The sequence below is a fragment of the Grus americana genome, chromosome 1 (genome assembly GCF_028858705.1).
Source record: "Grus americana isolate bGruAme1 chromosome 1, bGruAme1.mat, whole genome shotgun sequence".
Taxonomy (NCBI): domain Eukaryota; kingdom Metazoa; phylum Chordata; class Aves; order Gruiformes; family Gruidae; genus Grus; species Grus americana.
This window is the reverse complement of record NC_072852.1, coordinates 37515571-37533809: the sequence shown is the minus strand read 5'-3', so window position 1 is coordinate 37533809 and position 18239 is coordinate 37515571. Positions and strand designations below refer to the sequence as shown.

The following is an 18239-nucleotide window of genomic DNA, read 5'->3' as shown; positions in this document are numbered from 1 at the left end:
GATGTTTGCATGTACATGTAGAGAGGTGCAGGTGATGCTACGAAGAAACAGCCACTCTTTTACACTTAATTACTGAATCTTTTAGTGAGAGGGAGTAAAACTCTCTCTGCTCTGATGCTACTTCAGGAAAATGAACAGTTTTATTTAAAATTCAGGACACTTTCTGTGTTTTCTGTTAGAAACTGTAGGATTATTTTTTTCTTCGTTTTTACCCTTGTCCTGTGCTCTGGAGCTTTTCAGATTCTCAACAATGGCTTGGCTTGCCCAGCTTGTTTGGATTACAAAAGGTTATTGTCTTTGGGTCTGTCATAATACATTTGGGCTTTTTTTTTTTTTGCTTTTTGCTTTTTCTTTCTTTTTTTTTTTTCATGTGAAGTTTCCACACTGGCTTTGTCTCAGCAGCCCACAGTGGTAGCAGAGCTGCCAAGTTTCCCCACAGCATTAGGACAACCACTGATCCAGCAATGTGTACTGCATCACTAGTCCAGGCTGCCTGTAACTGCTTTGAGACGAGCCTTTCCCTTCTCCCTCCGGCTCTCACACCCTTTCTCATTTCTCCGCAGTGGCAGTTGGGATGAGAAATCCGCTGTGCTAAATGTATCTAAAAGAAATCCCATTTAGGTGGGAGCTGACTGCGAGCTGTGCCCCCTGCACCCTTGCCCCACGTGCGTTGTGGTTGAGCGACCATTGCAAAATGTGTACTGTAGCTGGCAAGGCATCTTAAGAGCTGTGTCTCCTGCTGAACGAGCCTCCGAGCTGTCTCGAGCTGTAATTTGCTGGCAGACATCTGTGTTACTGACAGTCTTTCACAGCTGGGTCTCTGGGCTGGGGTTTTCAGGCCCGTGGCTTGCAGTGGTTAAATTTGTATCAGAAGGAGAATAGTTCTGGTGGCTTTGACAAGTCCTGGCAACAGAAGCGTCAGGGCAGACTTGGTGGTCACGTAAGCAAAGTGCTGCCAGCACTAAAAAGGGGTGCGGGTAGCCTGAGGTAGAAATATATGGAGGAAGAAAGCAGGCCTGATGATAACTGCTCCTTCAAAGGACTGCACAGAATTAGTATTCTCTGTCTCTGTCTTTTAATTAAAGTTAAGATACGGTTGGTCAGGTTTTCCTTACTCATGGGTAAATCCAGTGTGAACAATTTTGATGTACTTTGCTCTGACTATATGCTAGGCACCTTCCCAAAACCTGGTTTTCTGGCTTACTGTGTCCCTCACTGGCTCCTTCCAGGGTTCCCCTCTCAGCCTCCTATGGGGCTGGAGGAGCCGTATGGTGCTGCACTGAACCCAAGGCATCCAGAAGGCACTACCAACTGGCGTCACCTTTGGTGGCTTCAAAGTTAGTTTTTTGCTCCTACTTGGAATGCAGACAGTGGCCCTTCTGCTGCCTGCGTTGAAGTGGAGATCTTTAAAGGCGTGTTTCCAGATCACAGCTTTAGCTTTTCAACTTGATTTTAGAGTGGCAAAAGGGCCCTAGATTAAAAGTCCATTTTTTTGACCTGCAGAGTTGAGCTGCATCCCATCAAAAATGGTCCGAGCCGGTCCAGCCCCCGCCGTGTGTCATGGGCTGAAGCCCCAGCCGGCAGCGAGCGGTGGCATTGGAACAGAGCCCTCGCCAGCTCCGTGTCCGTGTGTCTGGCGAGGGGATGCTGTGGCACACAGTTAGCCACCCCAGGGTCAGCCCGTGCCGGGGAATCGCCCGCCTGCCTGATTTATTCCAAAGCAGGGAGACTGGTGCCCTGGGGCGAGCACTAAGCAAAACCCATTTTATTCTAGAGTCAATATTGTCCACTGCCTGGAAAGCCGCCAGCCTGGTCTGCGCTCGCCCTTTTCTTTCCAGCAGGGAATGTCTTTCAGCCTCTAAGCATCTGATTAAAAAAGCAACTTCACTTTTCAAGCCATTTTATTTTGTTTGGGATGGATGCCTTTTGCTTTCATTGTGCAGCCCGCCTTGCCGTCTGCGGTTCAGACTCCGGCTCACAAAAACCAGGCTCTCATTAATCACTTATTGGGGATCCAGAATACCCCAGTGAGAGCCAACGTACATGTTTTGCTTGGTAATGCGCGAGCTGATTTGAACAAATATTACCAATGCGGCCGCTATCTTATTCTTTATTGCTGGGCTCGATGTCCTTTGACAGTGCATTCAGGTAGCTGCCCGAGGAGTGCCTGAGCAGATTGAGAAATGCCACAGAAATGCTTTATGGAGCAGGCGCCTGCGCTGCGCCCCCCTTAATATAAATTGATTTATTGAATCAAGCGCAGAAGCCCTGCTACAGAAACCTCGGGCTATATCCTCTGGAGAACCACCTAATAAAACAGCCCCAACTGACACTCCTCATTAGCTTTTCCACCGATCCCAAGGCAGTATTTAAAGTGACAGTGTCCCTCTTTTCAGCCTGAATTTATCTGCTGGCTAATGCCTGTGGGTCTAATTAGCTTAGCATTATTAGTCTTATTCAGATAAGCTGCATTTCCTAACAGCTTGATTCCAACTTGTAAAAAAGTAATTGGAAGTCTGCAAACCCTGTGCCGTAACCTGCTTGATTGCGCCTTTTAGGCAAATTCATGTAATTTACAAAAAGTCATCCTTTCTTCCCCCCCCAGCCCCCCTTTTTTAATTGAGCTTTTTTGTCTAGTGAAACCTTCTGTGCTTCTTCTGTTGAAATCCTGGCTGTATTGTTGTGTTTGAGACCTCAGCCGTATCCTTTGTACAATCGCCAGGGAGAGATCAAATTTTAATTTCATAATTACTTCACAAGAAAGCAGCCTTTTCCCCAGTCATGCCTGGTATTAATTTCCTCCCAGCAACTTACATTTTCATAATTTAATGATTATGGGCCACCTTTGCAGCACTGGGCCTTTCTGGAGAAGGGAGAGATAAGATGTCATTTTTTGCAGCAGAAACCATAATCCACAGCCACTTGCCTTGCTTTTTTTTTTTTTTCCTTGTGTTTGCTTTTGTCTCTTGTTGCAAGGTAGCCAGGAGCGGGACAGGATGTGCCTCTTCAGTGCACGCAGCCAGAGCAGCTTGCTGGGTTGTGCCTGGGTGTCTGAGGCACAGCACTGCGATGATGAATGGCTGTTTGCAATGTGCATGTTATGCATCTTTTCAAGATTTGCAGCCCTCGCTGCAGGAGCAGCGGGAGGTGAGAGCTGACCTGCTGCGTACAGCACATCTCCTGACAGTGACGAATGGCTCTGTTTTCCCCAAGCGCACACATGCCACAGGAGATGAGCTGGTGTCTTCGGGGCAGGAAAAAGCAGAAACAAGAAAGTAATAGCGCTGCAACAAAAGAGAAAACTTAAGTCTGGGGTTAAGCTCTTTGTAAATGACCTCTCTGGGGCCAAGTGAGCCGGATAAGAATGAGGTTGGTCTGAGTCATGTCCTGCAGGAGCATCTCCTTCTGGAAGCAGTGCGGCTAAGGCCTGTCCCTGCATGGCTGTGCATCTCCGCTTGGGCTTTGCCTTGGCACAAGATCGGGTGCCGCATATTCAAGGGCAAACAAAAGGTTCCCGGTCTCTTTTATCAGAAAGAAACTAAACTGAAATGAGGTAATCTTCAATCTGAAAACCCAAGCAAAACCAACTCTTCCTCCTGGTAAGGTGAAGTCTCTTCCCCTGCTCCTGCTTTCTCTGGCTTCCCCAGCTGCACAAATTTGACATAACCTCAGCTGGGTCCCTAGGAAATCCTCTTTCTTTCCCTTGCCACCCCGGATTGACTCATGGCTCTGCTTCTGGCTGGGAGGAGGTCCCTTGCTTCTTGGAGTAGTTTCCAGCACTGCTGTGGGATGGTGAGGTCTCTGCTTGCTGTGTCTCACTGCTTGCCCCAGCCTACGCTACAGCGATCTTTCCCAGAAGAGTTTGCTTCATGATTCCTTCTTAACAGCAATCCTATTTCCTTTCAGAGGATCCCAGGTAGCAAGTGTGGAGCAAGCACTGTGAGGTTAACGTGCACTCTTTCTCCCATCTGCCTCACCACATCCTTTTAACAAGAAGTACAGCAAAATGTGAATTTACAAACGGTTTTTCTGTCCATCGCAGTGCATTAAGCCCATAGGGTGTTAACAGCCCACTTCCCTTACCCTTTTATCTCCAGAGAAAATTGCTCACAAGCCTTCCTGTTTGTCTTTTAAAAGTAGAAGAGATGAAGTAAATTTTAAGCAGCGCTCAAGACAGCAAATTCTCTGGGGAAAAAAAAAAAGACTTGGCCTGGTGAGACTGTTGCAAAACATGGATCCACTTGATGTGCAGCTGCAGTATCTGCACAGTTTCTGCACTTGTTGATAGTGGAAGCTCAGCTGGTTACAAGCAGAGAATGACAGCGCTCACAGTACACTCGCTCTGTCCCTCCCAGCGTCCTGAGCATAAAAGCAGCAAGAGAGGGTGCTTATAAGTACCCTCAGTTTATTTTTTGTCATGATTTGTCCTTTCTTTTTGGGCAAGGACCTCTCTAGGTCCTTTGCCACCCTCTCCCTGACTTTTCCGTCCACCAGTTTCTTTTAATGCTCTGTTAGAGGTGAATAGACTAAAAAATCAGCTGTGTTCTAGGAGGTACCTGAGAGAAGATGCCAGTGCTTGAATCTTTAAAATGGGCTGGGCAAGATGGATAGAGTTTGTTTTGTTTAGGAATTACTTCCACAGGAATATGTGGTGCTGGGGGATAAGCCCTCTCCAAAGTCCAGACTCTGTCTGAGGACTGTACAGGACAGTGAAGGCTCCCTGGAGGTCCAGAGCTCACACGCCAGTCTGATTTGACCAAGCCAGAAATTGTATGTTTGTACAAGTCATGCTAAAATACTTTAATTTTTATTTTTTTTTTAAATTTGTAGATAGGTAGACAGAACTGGGATTTGCAAAATGAAGCATTATACAGTTTCAGGTTCAAAAGAAGGGGTTTCTGAATTTTCTGGGGAAAACACATGTTTTAAAACTTCTATGTTTTCCTCTTTACCTGAAAGAAACCCTATGAGACTGTCTTGGTTTAGAGTAGATCTTTCTCTAAAAACTGTTTTGTGCATATGTGCACATGCGTCTGTCATCTTTAATTGATTTGGGTTTGCAATCATCTTTTCTCATAACAAACATTACTATAGTTTGTGTGCTTTTATTTTCTTTGTTTATCATAGTTTTTCCTCATTAAACTATATGTCAGACGAGTAATAGGGGAAAGATACTGAGGCAGTGGAACATTAAAGTTAACCTACCTAGAGGGTACTTAGTATCAGGCAGTGCTGTCTGGATTTAGAGATCCTGACTCTGCAGAAGCACATATGGGTAAGGACATTTTTAAAAAATTATGGCTGGATCCAGCCATAAATTGCATAATTTTCAGTGGCTCTGTGCCTAACCTGCACTACACGCTTTTTCTTCTTGGTAGTAAGCACGCACTGATACTGGTTTAATGCCTGGAGTTCGGTAGACAGTACAGATAAACAGTTCCTTTTGGGTTGGTGATTAAGCTCTGTTATCCAAAGGGTTAGCTCCAATCCACTGATTCCTTGTGTGGGAGAGGGGGGAAAAACAAGTTTCTGTCAAGTTTTGTGTTGCTCAAAGATTAGAATCTGACTTTCTATTGGTATCACCAGAGAAAGTTGAGCTTGGGAGAAGGGAGGTTGGTTGGTTAGCTGGGGTAGTTTTTACGGGGATTTTCTTGGCGGGGGGCGGGGGGGGAGGGGGCAGTGCAGGATGTTTGGGGATGGTTCTGGGTTTGGGTTTTTTAACAGAGTGGTAGCAAATAATGCTAGAAATACACTGAATCCACAAAACAGTCTCAAAGGAGAGCCTTCATCCTTGTATTCAGTATGAACTAGGACATTTCTGAAGCCATAGTGCTTTTTGTTGTTTGCTTGCCACAAGTGGCTTTTGCTCTATGCTTCAACCTAAGCCCTTTGATTATTTTTTTTTTACTTTTTTTCCTTAGGTTTAATTCTCAGTTTACTATCAGGTGTCGCTAGCAAAGATGGGAAATACAGACAAACTTTTTAAAGCCAAGTGCTATGGAAAAGCAGAGCACAAAGTCTGGATTCCCCTGTCGTTCACAGAACTGAGCCTTCCAGGTCAGGGTAGATTGCGTTTTCACCACCATCTGTTGTGCCTGGCGATGCCAATGCAATACTTTTCATGACCAATAACCTTACACAGTTTGCTGTAAAAGAAAATATAATGTGGATTTTGTTTTTGATCATCAACTTCTACTTTTACATGAATTTGTATGTGCTTTCAGAAGACCAATTTTAAGAACAAATTATATGGCAGGAGAATGCATAACACATGTAAGAAATTATCTAGAATTTTGGCTCTGAAATCTGTATTTGGGAGCTGACCAGTTTTTCAAGTTCTGACCCAGCAATATGCAGGTAACTTTGATAATCTTTTTATTTAAAGAGTGCCTAAAGCACTGCTAATGACCTCAGCACTGTGGGAAACTTCTTCCCTAGATTGTCTTGTGCATTTAACAGCTTCTGGTGATTTTTTTGCCATGTATTTAGAGCAGATTCCAGTTAGCATATGAGTAACATCATGTCAGTCCTAGTTCTTTCGTTCTGACATCTCTTTTGGCTCCTGGTGCGATTTGGCCCAGTTTTCCAAAATGTTGATCCTGAGTCCAAATGTAACTTTGTGGGTGGTACATATGTCAAGCCCTAGTTCAGTATTTTTGGACAGCAGTAGCATTTCATAATTCTTTTGAAATTAAAAGAAGAAACTAAGTTAACTGAAAAAAAATGCAGCTAGATCTAGCTGGGCACAAGCTCGCCTTTTCTACTCCCCCCTCCACCCCCCTGTTTTTCCATTTGGAAAAATAGAGGTTTACGTGGCAGAAGCACTTGACAGGATTCAGGCTTATTCAGAGCAGCAAGCAATAGCATAGCCTTGTCTTTATAACCTGCCTTGTCATGCCTTGGTGGCCACTGAGACCTCCTGGGATGTGGATGAGGAAGATGGGGAGAGTGGAGGGTTGCAACCCTGTGTTGAAGTTTGTTAAAACAGTGAGCTAGGCTGAATTACATAGATGGCTGAATAAGGCCATGTTGGCATTAAAAAAGCCAAACCCCCTCAGGTTCTCTGTATGTCTGTGTTTGATATACCTACTGCCATATTATATCTTTATATACAGCACACTCTAAACAGCACAGGAAGGTATAAATGCAACTTTATTACATAAAATCAAGTTAAATAGTCCAGAAGGTTGTAACCTGAATGAAATAAACACACCTACAAAGTGTGGGAGGTTTCACAGGGCATAAATCAAAATGAACTTCATAGCTTCCTTCCGCCCTTCTCCCCAGTGCAGTTGCTGAGCTGCTAGCTGAAAAGCTGTCCTTCATCTTTCTCTTGCAGCAAACCACACGCTCATATATTATTAATTCTGTTTCACTAGTAATGCAGGACATAGGTACTTTTCTAGAGTGTCTCAGGTTGCTCGTCAGTGTGTCTGTGCCAGCCCTGCTACTGCGGTTGCAGTTCTGAGCATTGTTTTTCAAGTGCTGGTAATTTTTCAGGCAATAGCAACATGAACAGAAAAAGCATGTTTGAGATGAGTCTGGTCACCCAAGTTCTGAGCCCAAGAGGTGATTTGCTGTGAGAAACCACAAAACAAATCACTGTAGCCCTCTGGGCCTCCCTCAGTCGCATAGCTTCAGGAGGTTATAAGCTAGCCAGCTGCCCTTCCTGATCTGCTGATGAAACAAGTTACCTTCAGCCCTTGCAACACAGCCTCTTCCAGAATCCTTGCACTGTTGTGTAACAGTTGAAGGCCCTAGGGACAATGGTCCTTATGGTGGTTCCTTAAAAGATGCTGAACTCGGCAGTGGGGACCATTCTTTTGAAGGACACTGGCCTAAATGATGCCTTTTTCACCCCATCTTTTTTTTCCTTCTTCCTTCTTCCTAAAGCGCAGTCAGTGTGAGGTGCTATGCAGGAGAATATAAGGAAAGGGGAGAGAGGGAAGAAAACTTCGTCCCTGTTTTTGGCTACTTACAGGGCAGTGTAAAGTGGAGGCTTTAGTCTTAAGTATTTGTAGTTATCTTGCAGATAATATAGATTGTGGGTAAAGAATGGGTTTATTTTTTCCTTTAAAAAGGGGGTTGCAAATAATTCAGTCACATCAACTTAATCTTGTTTGCTATTTGTAACAAATACATGCAACAACTTGAAAATCCAGTAGGAATGGTTGTCTTGTCGGGCTGGAGGGTTCGCCAGGGCTCCCAGCACTGTAGGTCCAGCTGAAAGCTTTGTGACACATTCACAAGCAGTCAGGGATAGTAAAATTCTTCCTCCACATTCAAACCAGGATATCCAAGTTGGTGAGTGAGGCAGAGACATTAGCTATTCCCCGTTGGAAATAAAGGAAGGAACAAGAGCAAAGTCCCTGACTGACTCATCCTTCCCAACAAAATGCTATTCCAGGATTTAAACATCAGGGAGGTATTATCATGCCGGCTACTTGTAGTGATTTGTGCCTTTTTGTTTGGTTTATGAGCTAATCTGTTTGCCCTCCCTAGTACAAAATGCCATTTAAATGCCTTCACTATATTGTTTCTTACAGAGCTGCCCAAGTATCATGGTAACATACCCACATTGTTCTTGACTACATGGTCTCCCATGAAGCACCCACTGTGTTTTGCAAACATCACTTGGTTCCGTTTTGGGATTTCACACCTGGTAATGTTTTGTAGTATGGGAGTGGAATCGTCCACTAGTTTCTTCATTGCATTTTTTTCTACCCTTCCCCTAACCCCCAAACATTATTATGGACCATTGTGTCTCCCCACTTGGTGGGTGATGAAGGAGGTGAATCTTTATAATCCCCCGAAAAGGGTATCCCTGCACGGCAGGGCCGCAAAGGCGGTAGAGTCATAGAATCATAGAATCGCAGAATGGTTTGAGTTGGAAGGGACCTCAAAGACCATCTAGTTCCAAACCCCCTGCCATGGGCAGGGACGCCCTCCACTAGACCACGTTTCCCGAAGCCCCATCCAGCCTGGCCTTGAACACTTCCAGGGATGGGGCATCCACAACCTCTCTGGGCAACCTGTTCCAGTGCCTCACCACTCTTACCAGTCAAGAATTTCCTTCTAACATCTAATCTAAATCGACCCTCCTTCAGCTTAAACCCATTACTCCTTGTCCTGTCACTACACTCCCTGATAAACAGTCCCTCTCCAGCTTTCCTGTAGGCCCCTTCAGGTACTGGAAGGCCACAATTAGATCTCCCCGGAGCCTTCTCTTCTCCAGGCTGAACAATCCCAACTCTCTCAGCCTGTCCTCACAGGAGAGGTGCTCCAGCCCTCTGATCAGCTTTGTGGCCCTCCTCTGGACTCGCTCCAACAGCTCCATGTCTGTCTTGTACTGGGGCCCCCAGAGCTGGATGCAGTACTCCAGGTGGGGGGTCTGACAAGAGTGGAGTAGAGGGGGAGAATCACCTCCCTCGACCTGCTGGTCACGCTTCTTTTGATGCAGCCCAGGACACGGTTGGCTTTCTGGGCTGCAAGCGCACGACAGTGACTCAGAGGAACATTTTGTTGGTTGTCTTAACAACAATCACAAAAACCCACGGCGGATAAAGGTGCTATGGCACAGGCGTTGTTTCCTTATCAACTACTTTAAAGGCAAAACTAGGCAACATCTATCAAGGAAAAAATGAGTAGAAGAAAGTTAAGAGAGAAAAGAGAGGGAAAAAGAGGGAGAAAAAGAGATAGTAAAATGAAAAAGTGTCACCACCCTTTGGATCCAGCATTGCTGTCTCGAGTTGGAGTCTTGATCTGTAGGTGGTGGGTCGACAAAGGTAAACGTGCGCGCTCACCTTTATATAGTTTAGTTGGCCCAAGTTCACATCTGCGCAGCTGACTGTTCTAGAAGGTTCGGGGTGGGGGGGGTGTGACAGCACATGCGCCCCTTCAGCGAACACCTGTCAATCAACACATGGCCAGACTGATGCTTTCGCAATCACAAGAGGGAGTGAAGAGAAGCAGCTCACTGGTCTGCTTCCACAGGGCTCTGTCCATCTCTCTTCTGGTTCTCCTCTTGCAACATTTCCTGCTCGCGTTGTCTGGGACAAGACAAGCCAAGTCTCACGGCAGTCTTAGACAACCATACCTGTGATTACTGGGAAATGTAAATGTGGGGCTTAAATGTCTATGCTACTCTCTTTAAGCCTGATGCTTGCCTAGGTGATGCAGCTTGTATAGCTATGTAATACAGCACCATTTATTGATCCCAGATCTGTGCCATATTTTGGTGAAGCAGGGGGCAGTTTGATTACAATATAGGATTTCACCCTTAATTTTTAATTTCCTGCTGGTTTATGTCATAGCCTGAACATTGCTTAAACCTGATCAAATGCGAGTCCCTGGAGCTCAAGCAGCCAGCCCGGCTGTAGGGGCACGCAGCGGGGGCTGGCAGGGACCCGCTGTGGCACCTTCCCTCCTCCTGCTTTTCCCTTCTGCTTTGGCAGGGAGCACTGACTTGCACTCTTGGAGGATGATTTTGGTGTCACCCTGAGGGCTGAGGGCAGGGGTGAGCTGGGAGGGAAGGACAACATGCAGGGGAAGGCTGGGAGGGACAATTTTTGTGGTATGAAGGGAAGCGTGTCCCTCTGGGGTGACGTACTTTAGCCAAAGAGGCTCCCCAGCACCTCGGCCCGATCGTGTGTTATACGAGCCACAGGACTTTACAGCTTATGAGAATGACAGCTGTCTATTTATCTATCTTTTTTTTTATTTCTCACTGGCAAAATTGCTCACCTTCTCACCTCATCAGTGTCAGCAGCTGGATGTGTAAAAGGTAGAGTATGCAGGCATGCGGTATATAGAATCAGAGCATAAGTGTTTACTTCTCTTGTCTCGACCATGGGAAAACTGCTGTGAAATGCGAAATCTCTGACAACCTTTACTGTTGCAGTCAAGGTCAAATGAACACTAAATATCCTTCTAAGACTCTTCAGCACATGAAGCTTGTCTTGGTTTAAGCGGTCCTGAAAGGTGAAAACAGGATCGGAGAGCTGTTTCACACTTTGACTGTGTACACGTCCTGCCGTTGCTCACCATTTCACGTTAACAGTGTGAATCTAGTCATTGGTTAGCTTCTTGGGGGGTTTGGGGTGGTTTTTTGTTTGGTTGGGGGTTTTTTATGACACTTTATTATGGTATAGCTGCTGCCATAGCCAAGGATATCATACCTGATCAGGATGTTATTCCAGTCCACCTCTTTTTTCCTCACAAGCAATAGGAGCAGCTTGGCATGTTAGATATTTCCTCATGTTCACTTTTCCTTTCGGTGAAATGGATAATTCTTTAGGGAAAATCTTTCCACAGAAAAAGAAACATACATCTTGGTTCAAAGACAGTGCCTAGGAAAAAGAGTGTTGTCTCTTGTGGTTTTTTGTTTGGCTTTTTTTTTCTTCTTCTTAAATCACAGCTGTTTGTTTCAGGGCACTGGGTCACTAATTGACTGCAAGCTTTATAAATGTTGTTTGTCCTCTCCTCACAGGGCATACAAAACCATTGAGGAAGATGACTTGAAGTTTCCCCTTATATATGGAGAAGGCAAGAAGGTGGGCATGTTTGGTTTCCTCAGACCAAAGGAAGAAGGAAGTCTGTGCTGTTTACCACTTGGTTTAGCCTGTGGCAGTCCAATGTTTTCCACTCAGTATCTCTTTATTTTATCGTTTTGACAGCTTGAAAGAATATCTTGGTTCTGTCATAAATCAGTCTCATGTCTGGGGGGTGGGTGGGGGAGCTCAACATACTAAAAAGCACTTTTATAGCACATATAGTCATTTGCTGTTCAATTTGCTTTTGTTTTTCCTTCATTGTAAGTAGGCTACAATGAGACCGTCTTAAATAATTGACTTTAAATGTTCCTGATTTCATTGTGAAATATAACTATGCTGGATGAAGATAGCAAAATACCTCACGCTTGCTGAAAACAAAGCAGGAGGATATTTAATAACATTTTAGAGTGCTCTGAGACACAAAATGCTAATTTAGGAAGGGGAGGGATCAGGGCGAGATTTGGGAAGTATAACACCCCTTAACTGTATCTTCTTCAGCTAGTGTATGTGAACTCACTGTTGAATCTTTTTGATGTGTGAATGCTGATAGTTTTTGTTGAAAGGGAGAAACGAACCATTCCATTTGGGTGTACTTTGTTTCCAGCTCTGTGATTAAGAACAGCGAGATCATTAGTGCTGATCCCAGCAAGCTTAGCTGGATGCAGCAATAGGATCAATATAAGGACGCAGTGGTGTCAGTTTGCTGATATTGGTATGCTTGCTATGCTTCTAAATATTGCTCCCCTGCTGCATTAGGTTCTTATCTCAATGCAAAAATACACGCTTTTCAAAATTAGTCCAAGTTTTGAAGGCTCAGACCTGCAGCTTATCTCTGAATTTGGTTAGGTTTATAATTATTTGCAAAATGTTTCATGCACATCTTTTTAATTTACTTTCTTATTGCCTTATGGAGCCAGGGGTTAGCGAGGCAAAATAATTTTGAGTCGGTTGCTCACTGTTATTGATGCTGTGAGCTCTCTTGTTCAGAAGCTGCTGTGGCTAAACTAGAGTTTGGGGGGAGCAATATGCAGACAGCAGAGAGCAAGGTTCCTCGCGAGGCTGTCTGCCTGATCAATCTTTGGAGAAGCATTAATGAAGAAGAGCCCAGCACCTCTTGGGAGACAGCTCATGTCACAGAGGAAGGTGCCTGGGGAAGGAAGTGGTAGACCTGAGGAAACAGCAGACCTGCCCTAGACTGGCTCTCCACGGAGGAGAACACTGTGGTCAGTGCCACTGTCACCTGTGTGTTCAGCAGTTTAAGGTGGTCTTTGGCACTTTTCTTGGTGGAGGGGATATACAGAATATGTCAATTGGAAGAGGCCACAGGTTTCTTAGGTGAGTAATTAGGCTCCTGTGTTGGGTTTGCGTGGCAAGGTTTTGGTAGCGGGGGGGCTACAGGGGTGGCTTCTGTGAGAAGCTGCTAGAAGCTCCCCCTGTGTCTGATAGAGCCAATGCCAGCCGGCTCTAAGACGGGCCCGCCACTGGCCAAGGCCAAGCCAATAAGCGCCTCTGTGATAACATATTTAAGAAGAAGAAAAACACTTAGAGAGGGAGAGAGCTTTTGCAGCCGGAGAGAGGAGTGAGAAGATGTAAGAAACTCTGCAGACACCAAGGTCAGTGCAGAAGGAGGGGGAGGAGGAGCTCCAGGCGCCGGAGCAGAGATTCCCCTGCAGCCCGTGGTGAAGGCCATGGTGAAGCAGGCTGTCCCCCTGCAGCCCATGGAGGAAGGATGAGGAGGTGTAGAGATTCCACCTGCAGCCCGTGGAGGACCCCACGCCGGAGCAGGTGGAGGCACCTGAAGGAGGCTGCGGGCCATGGGAAGCCCACGCTGGAGCAAGTTCCAGGCCAGACCGGTGGACCCGTGAAGAGGGGAGCCCACGCCAGGGCAGGTTTGCTGGCAGGACTTGTGACCCCATGGGGGACCCCACGCTGGAGCAGTTTGCTCCTGAAGGTCTGCACCCCGTGAGAGGGACTCCATGCTGGAGCAGGGGAACGATGAGAGGAGTCCTCCCCCTGAGGATGAAGAAGCGGCAGAAACACTGTGAGATGAACTGACCGTAACCCCCATTCCCCGTCCCCCTGTGCCACTGAGGGGGGGAAGGTTGAAGCCAGGAGTGAAGTTGAGCCCAGGAAGATGGGAGGGGTGGGGGGAGGTGTTTTAAGAGTTGATTTTATTTTCTCATTCCTCTACTCTGTTTTGCCTAGTAATAAATCAGATGAATTCCCTCTCTAAGTTTGGTCTGTTTTGCTCGTGACGATAATTAGTGAGGGATCTCTCCCTGTCCTTATCTCGACCCACAAGCATTTCGTTATACCTTTTCTCCCCTGTTTAGTGAATGAGGGGAGTGAGAGAGCGGCTCTGGTGGGCACCTGGCCCCCAGCCAGGCTCAACCCACCACAGCTCCTCATCCTTGTTAGTAAACTGGTTTACTAACAGTATGATTTGCTGAAGGAATGCTCTCATAGACTGATGTGGGACAGCGAGACAACTGGGTGAGATTTTCATAGTCCCAGTCCCTTACAGATAGGCACAGTGGTTGTACGCAGACTGGAATATGGATGAATACAAAGCTTGGAATAATGAGGGAAATGGAGATGACATGAGTGTGAAAAGCTCTGAAGTTGATTAGCTGTGTTAAATCTAGAGTTTCTGGGAGAGAAAAGAGAATTTATGCCTAACTGTAGCAGTTAGGGAGTAGGAATGTTATCTCTTTCCCTATTGACACAGTGCATGTAACAAGATTTGATCCCATTGCCTTTCTTCATTTCCAGGCTCGGGTTATGGCAACAATTGGAGTGACCCGAGGACTGGGAGACCATGACCTGAAAGTGCACGACTCCAATATATACATCAAACCTTTCCTGTCCTCATCTCCTGAGGTAATACAGCCAAGGTTCAGTTATCTGATTTGTGGGAGAGAAACAAACATACTTAGTTTGCTTCTTTTTTCTTCCCAAATTGTCCATTCTGATTGTGATCCAATCCAGATAACCTGCTGCTCTTCCCAAAGGTGCAACATTTTAGTAACATCCACATAGTGGGACCGTTGTAAGTGGCTCTGTTTGCAGAGCATTGGTGCCTTCTCACTCCCTGGTCTATTGTTATACCATAGTTTCATCATTCAGTGTGACAGACACCCATCACTCCCCACCCTCATGTGCTCCACCTCCCCTTGAGACCTGGATCATGCTGCCTTCACAGAAGCTGATGTAAATCTGTGTTCTCCAGAAGAGAGCAATGGATGTCTTCCGTGGTAGCGTAGTATCCTGCATTACACAGAGGATACCAGATCAACTCTTAAGCAGGAAAATGCCAAGAGCGATTGGAAGAGTGCTTTATGCTTCCATCTGTCTGCCCCTTCACCTCTAGTTCTTAATTCTTGATGAGGGTTTTGTGCAAACACCAAATAATGGCAGAAATGGCACTATGCCCTCCCAAATGGTGGCATAACGAGGAGATTATGCAGCATTTGTTTTAGAGGTAGTTTTAAATGCCTCCATCATTTTGACTTGCCTCGCCACAAACAATTCTGGTTTTTGACCACCAGAGACCTTGCAGTGAAGGATATCAAGCCTTCCAAAGGGATTTGAATGTATTTGTTAACAAGAAACATGCAAACCTCGCTTTTTTTTTTTCCCTATATAACTGCATTCCTGTTCCTACGTCAAGGAACAGATGACGCATATTTTTCATAAAGTATTAAGTAAGGGCAAACCATCTGATGACAGCACAAAAAGACGAGGCTTTGCTTCCATGGCCCAAATGCTGAGAGCCGTCCCCTGTCAACTGGCTTGCTGGAGTTTTGACCATACCCAGTAACTGACCTTGAATTTATTGCTTGCTATAGCAGTGTGAGAGAATGAAAATACACAAATGACATAATACTGCTAGGAAGGAACTGAATTATTAAATTAACCTTACTTAGAACATCTTTGAGAATTTAAAAATAAAAATTAAAAAAGATAATCTGGCCCTGAAGAAAAGGTGTAGATCTAGAGACAGCCCCTTCTTCATGTTTCCTTGCTGTCAATCCAGTACCTTCCCTCTCCCCGCTTTGAATGTGTGGTATCTCTCACTTGGGACCTGCTCCTGTTCTCCTCAGCCAGCCAGGCAGGCAGCAGCTCTGCCCTCATCACTCTGATGGATTTGTTTAGTGCCAGTGAAATGATGCAATTCTACCTATTTATTTTTCTTTCTGGCATGCTGAGACCCAGTGTTTCTGGGGTATGTAATGGCCTCAGCACGGTATCTCAGCAGTATCATCTCTGCCAATTGCTGCTGCAGTATTTGTCTGTGTGTATAAACCAAAGCTTCTCATGGGCTTTTCTGATTTGTGTGGAGTGTGTTTGTACGTGTTCAAACTCTGGAATATGGCATCCAGTTCATATGCTATCCACGTTTCAGGATCTCTTAACTGCTTTGCAAAAGGGAAGCAAAATTGGCTTTGTTTCCACATTCCCTTCACAGCTAAATTCAGCAGAAATGTACAAGGGCAGGAGGAGGAAAGACAGAGCACCAGCAACCTCAATTTAGAGATACTGGCAAAAAAAGACCTGAATTTTATTAGGAAGTAACATATGCTCCAACTTGCTTTCCATTGCACCTCCTTCTCTTAATCATCTCTTCCTTCTCTTACCAGAGATAGTCCCAGTGCTTTATCTCCTCATGTATTTGGTGGTTTTTCCTGACTTGTTTTGTCCGTACATGGACAGTGCACCTTGCACAGAAACCAGCATTAAGAAACAATGCCTTTATGCTGCCATCTGGGAAGCTTGGCACTTGGAAGTAAAGGCAGTGGCGTCAAGCAGCAGTCATATTTGGCCTTTGTGCAGCATTGGATTTCAAATTGTTTATATAGAGGTAGGGAAGCACAATGTCTGGTTTCCAGACCTGGAAAAGGGGAGGCACAGGAAATTAAGGCATACAGTGAGTCGTGACAGAGGGAGGATCCAAGTCCTCTGGCTTCTCTTTCTGAGCCGTAGTTACAGCAAGTTGGGGGCAATGTGATGAGTTTTCAGAACATTTTACTTCCAGTGTGGCAAAGCTCTGGTATGCCATGTCCACCAAAATTTAACTGAAGGAAAGGTAAGCATCCCTGAGACTACATCCAGAAATAGGCATATAAAGGTAATTTGAGGGTAGTGTGAAACGATACTTTGATAGAGTGCCAGGCTATGGGAGGAGAAGTCATGTAGCCAAGACTGACAAATGTAATCAGGATTCAGTGGCTCAGCTGTTACGAGACCAGATTTGGAGGACTTCTGCAGGTTGGTGTGCTCTAGAGAATTGAGCCTTTTATAATGAACTGGAGTAGCACAAAGCAGGCAAGCCATGGCTGAGGCTCTCTGGCAAGGGATTAAATATTTATTTTTCATAATGGAACAGTTCATTTGAAAGCTTTCAGCAGGAAATTCTGCTTTTTAAAGCTCAGCAAGAGCCGCCTTGTTGCAGCTGAAAAGCAGAATTTCATCCTCAGATTTTTTGGACGGCAGCTCAGCCATTTGGTGGGGAGAGGTGTGACTCCGACAGCAGCATTTGGCCCTTGCCAGTGATGGACCTGAAGCCGGCCACCACGGCAAATGATAAGCTAATAAGGGAGAATTTTTCTCATTCCAGTATGTTAGTAAAATCTTTCTGACAACTCCACAAATATGTCAAAGGAGACCATTTTAGATTCACATCTGCCTTATGGAGAAATCTACAGGAATTACACCGTTGAAAGGAACAAGCAAGGCAAATACTTACTTAGAGAAGTACAGTATGATCAAAGGGACTCAAGGTGGTTTCAAGAAGCAAACATCACACTTCAGTGGCTTGAAATCCTTCAGGGTTATGTCTACCAAAGAATTAAAAAAATAATAATAAATGCAGTAGATGGTCTTGCATGAGCACTTTGATTTCTCAGAAAACGTTTGAGAAACTGTTCTGCATCACAGGTTATTAATATAAAAGATATGAAGCTACAGACTAAGTGGAAAGTTGGCACAGTCTACTGGAAATTGGCTAAAGGGCAGGAAACAAAGGGTGGCAGTAAAAAGCTAAAAGGAGATTAATTGGTGAGTGCTGCAGGGAGCAGTGTTGGGACCCGCTTTTTATTATTTACATATAAATTACTTGGAGGGTGGTATTGAAAGATCTCGTTGTTTGCCAGTGAAACTGCGCTGGATAACACTGCGCATAAAAAGGGACGATACAATTAAGAAAGGGCTTAATTTATTGAAGTAGCCGAGTTGATCAATAGTGCAGGCGAGTGAATGCGGGCTGTTGTTTGGCTTGAATTCCCCCGGGGCCGGCTGCTGAGGAGCACCTCGAGTGGCTGCTGGCTCGCATGTCACTGTTGTGAACGGTTTTTGAGCCACAGAGACTGGCATTGACTGCCTCTTAAAAACAAACCTGGCAAACAAGCTGCAGCACCTCCGCAGAGCTGCCGTGGTCCTTTTCAGCAGCCAAACGCAGGTGTTGTCAGGTGGGTAGATCCGTTTGAAAATCAGCCCACCTGTTTGTTCATTGCTTGCCCAGAGCATTTTTCTCAGCGCTCTTAATTGCATGTAGGTGAGCAATATGAGAAACAAATATCTGGACTGAAGAAAGGCGTTATGTGACAAACTGCATTATGTATGTTCAGAAAGATGTTGTGTGTGACTATGGGCTCTAGTGATGTGTATCCACTGTTACCCACCAGCAGA

At 45.3% G+C, this 18239-nt stretch overlaps 1 protein-coding gene across 5 annotated transcripts in view; it reads left to right on the top strand.

The window, feature by feature from the left end:
* Positions 1–18239, top strand: part of PPM1H (protein phosphatase, Mg2+/Mn2+ dependent 1H) — a 149360-nt gene that overhangs the window by 115391 nt on the left and 15730 nt on the right. For all 5 annotated transcript variants that reach the window (XR_008579806.1, XM_054846976.1, XM_054846943.1 and 2 more), the window contains exons 7-8: positions 11489–11552; positions 14325–14432. Coding sequence is in view for 4 of the 5 variants with exons in the window: in XM_054846976.1 (XP_054702951.1) it covers positions 11489–11552; positions 14325–14432 (172 nt within the window). In the remaining variant the exon portion in view is untranslated. The remainder of the gene's footprint in view (positions 1–11488; positions 11553–14324; positions 14433–18239) is intronic.